This window comes from Pocillopora verrucosa, chromosome 5, assembly GCF_036669915.1.
Source record: "Pocillopora verrucosa isolate sample1 chromosome 5, ASM3666991v2, whole genome shotgun sequence".
NCBI classification, from domain to species: Eukaryota; Metazoa; Cnidaria; class Anthozoa; order Scleractinia; family Pocilloporidae; genus Pocillopora; species Pocillopora verrucosa.
Window position 1 is genome coordinate 15,991,605 of NC_089316.1, and position 1,446 is coordinate 15,993,050.

The 1,446-nt window shown below is 36.9% G+C and overlaps 1 protein-coding gene across 1 annotated transcript in view; it reads right to left on the reverse strand.

Annotated features, from left to right (window-relative positions):
* Positions 1-1,446, reverse strand: part of LOC131775296 (protein crumbs homolog 2-like) — a 13,252-nt gene extending 11,806 nt beyond the window's left edge. Inside the window, exons 1-2 of the mRNA XM_066166642.1 lie at positions 1,303-1,446; positions 37-299 (exon numbers count right to left, since the gene is read on the reverse strand). Of these exons, the coding sequence (XP_066022739.1) occupies positions 37-299; positions 1,303-1,375 (336 nt within the window). The 5' untranslated portion in view covers positions 1,376-1,446. The remainder of the gene's footprint in view (positions 1-36; positions 300-1,302) is intronic.

Consider the following 1,446-nt stretch of genomic DNA (forward strand, 5'->3'; position numbering starts at 1 on the left):
CATGTTTCTCGTTAACTCTTCGCAAAATGTTCTTACATTTGTTCCATGGTAAACATAATTTGCTGCCTTGATCAGGTCCTTCTCATGTTCTTGACCGGTTGAGTTGTTCAGTTCACAGTTTTCTGTCTCAGGCTCTTTCGGTTGAACATTAAAGTTGATACTGACACAGCTGTGTTCCAGGTAACAACGAAACTCGCACGTGTCCCTGTCAATCACACTGATAGTTGCTGTGGTGTGGTTAACAAGACGTTCCCCCTTGAAGAATAACGAGGATGGAAAGGCTAATATACGACAGTTACCTGAAATAATTTTGAATGTTAGGAGGATAATAAACGAAATAATTAAAATACAGCAAGGTCACCAATGTCACTACTACGCCATCGCCTTGATACACATGTATGTATTTCAAAACTCAGACTTAACGTGTTACGTTAATAATTAATGAAGGATGAGAGGCCTTACTCTGATATGGCTTGAATCGATCGTATCAGCCGAGAAGAGTGTTAAAAAGATATAAAACAAACAAAATACAACCAGAAATCCTGAGATGTTGAGTCATGTAGCGATTCTCCACGCAGCAACCTTGGGTTTTTTTCTTATGAATTAATTCGTTTCATACGGCTGGAAACTATTCTACCGACCGCAATGAGTGTTAAAAAGAAATAAAACAAAAAACAACGAGAAATTCTGAAATGTTGAGTCATGTAACGATTCTCCATGTAGCAACCTTGAGTTTTTTGCGTAACTTAATTCGTTTCATATGGCTTGAATCTATCGTATCGGTCGCGATGAGTGTTAAAAAGAAATAAAACAAACAAAAACAACGTGAAATTCTGGAACGATCTTCCACGCAGCAACTTTGGGTTTTTTGTTTAACTTAATTCGTATGTTTGATAAGGCTAAGCTGATGGTGAGGGTTTGAGCCATCTGTTCCGCGGCGTTATGATGTCATAAGAAAAGTTTAAGAAATCGGAAATATGTCTCAACAGGAATATTGAAATGCTTATTGAGATGAAATGAGTTTGAGTATCAATTTACTGAATGTTAGCAATATTCAAATCATGTCTTGTACAAAATACGTGTAATATTGTTATGCATCGTGTGCAGGATAAATGAGAAGAAAACATAACAACCTACATCCACTTAATACCGTTAAGTGTTTCCTTCCCGAAACTGAGCAATTTCTGTTTTGGTTGGTTAGTGGTGAAGTGATGCGTAAAGGAAGTTCAAATTGTAAAACGGGTAAAAGTTAAATGAGTACATAATCATAAATTACGCGAAACACTCGTTCAAAGAACTTACCATCTAAACAGGCCAAAGCGCTCTTGAAATGAAAAATTAACAAGAAAAAGCTAAAATGAACTAAGAAAATCATAACGGCGAGAGGAAGTTTACTTGTTCAGCTGCAATGGACTAGGGAAACCATAACGACGTGAGGAACTTCAC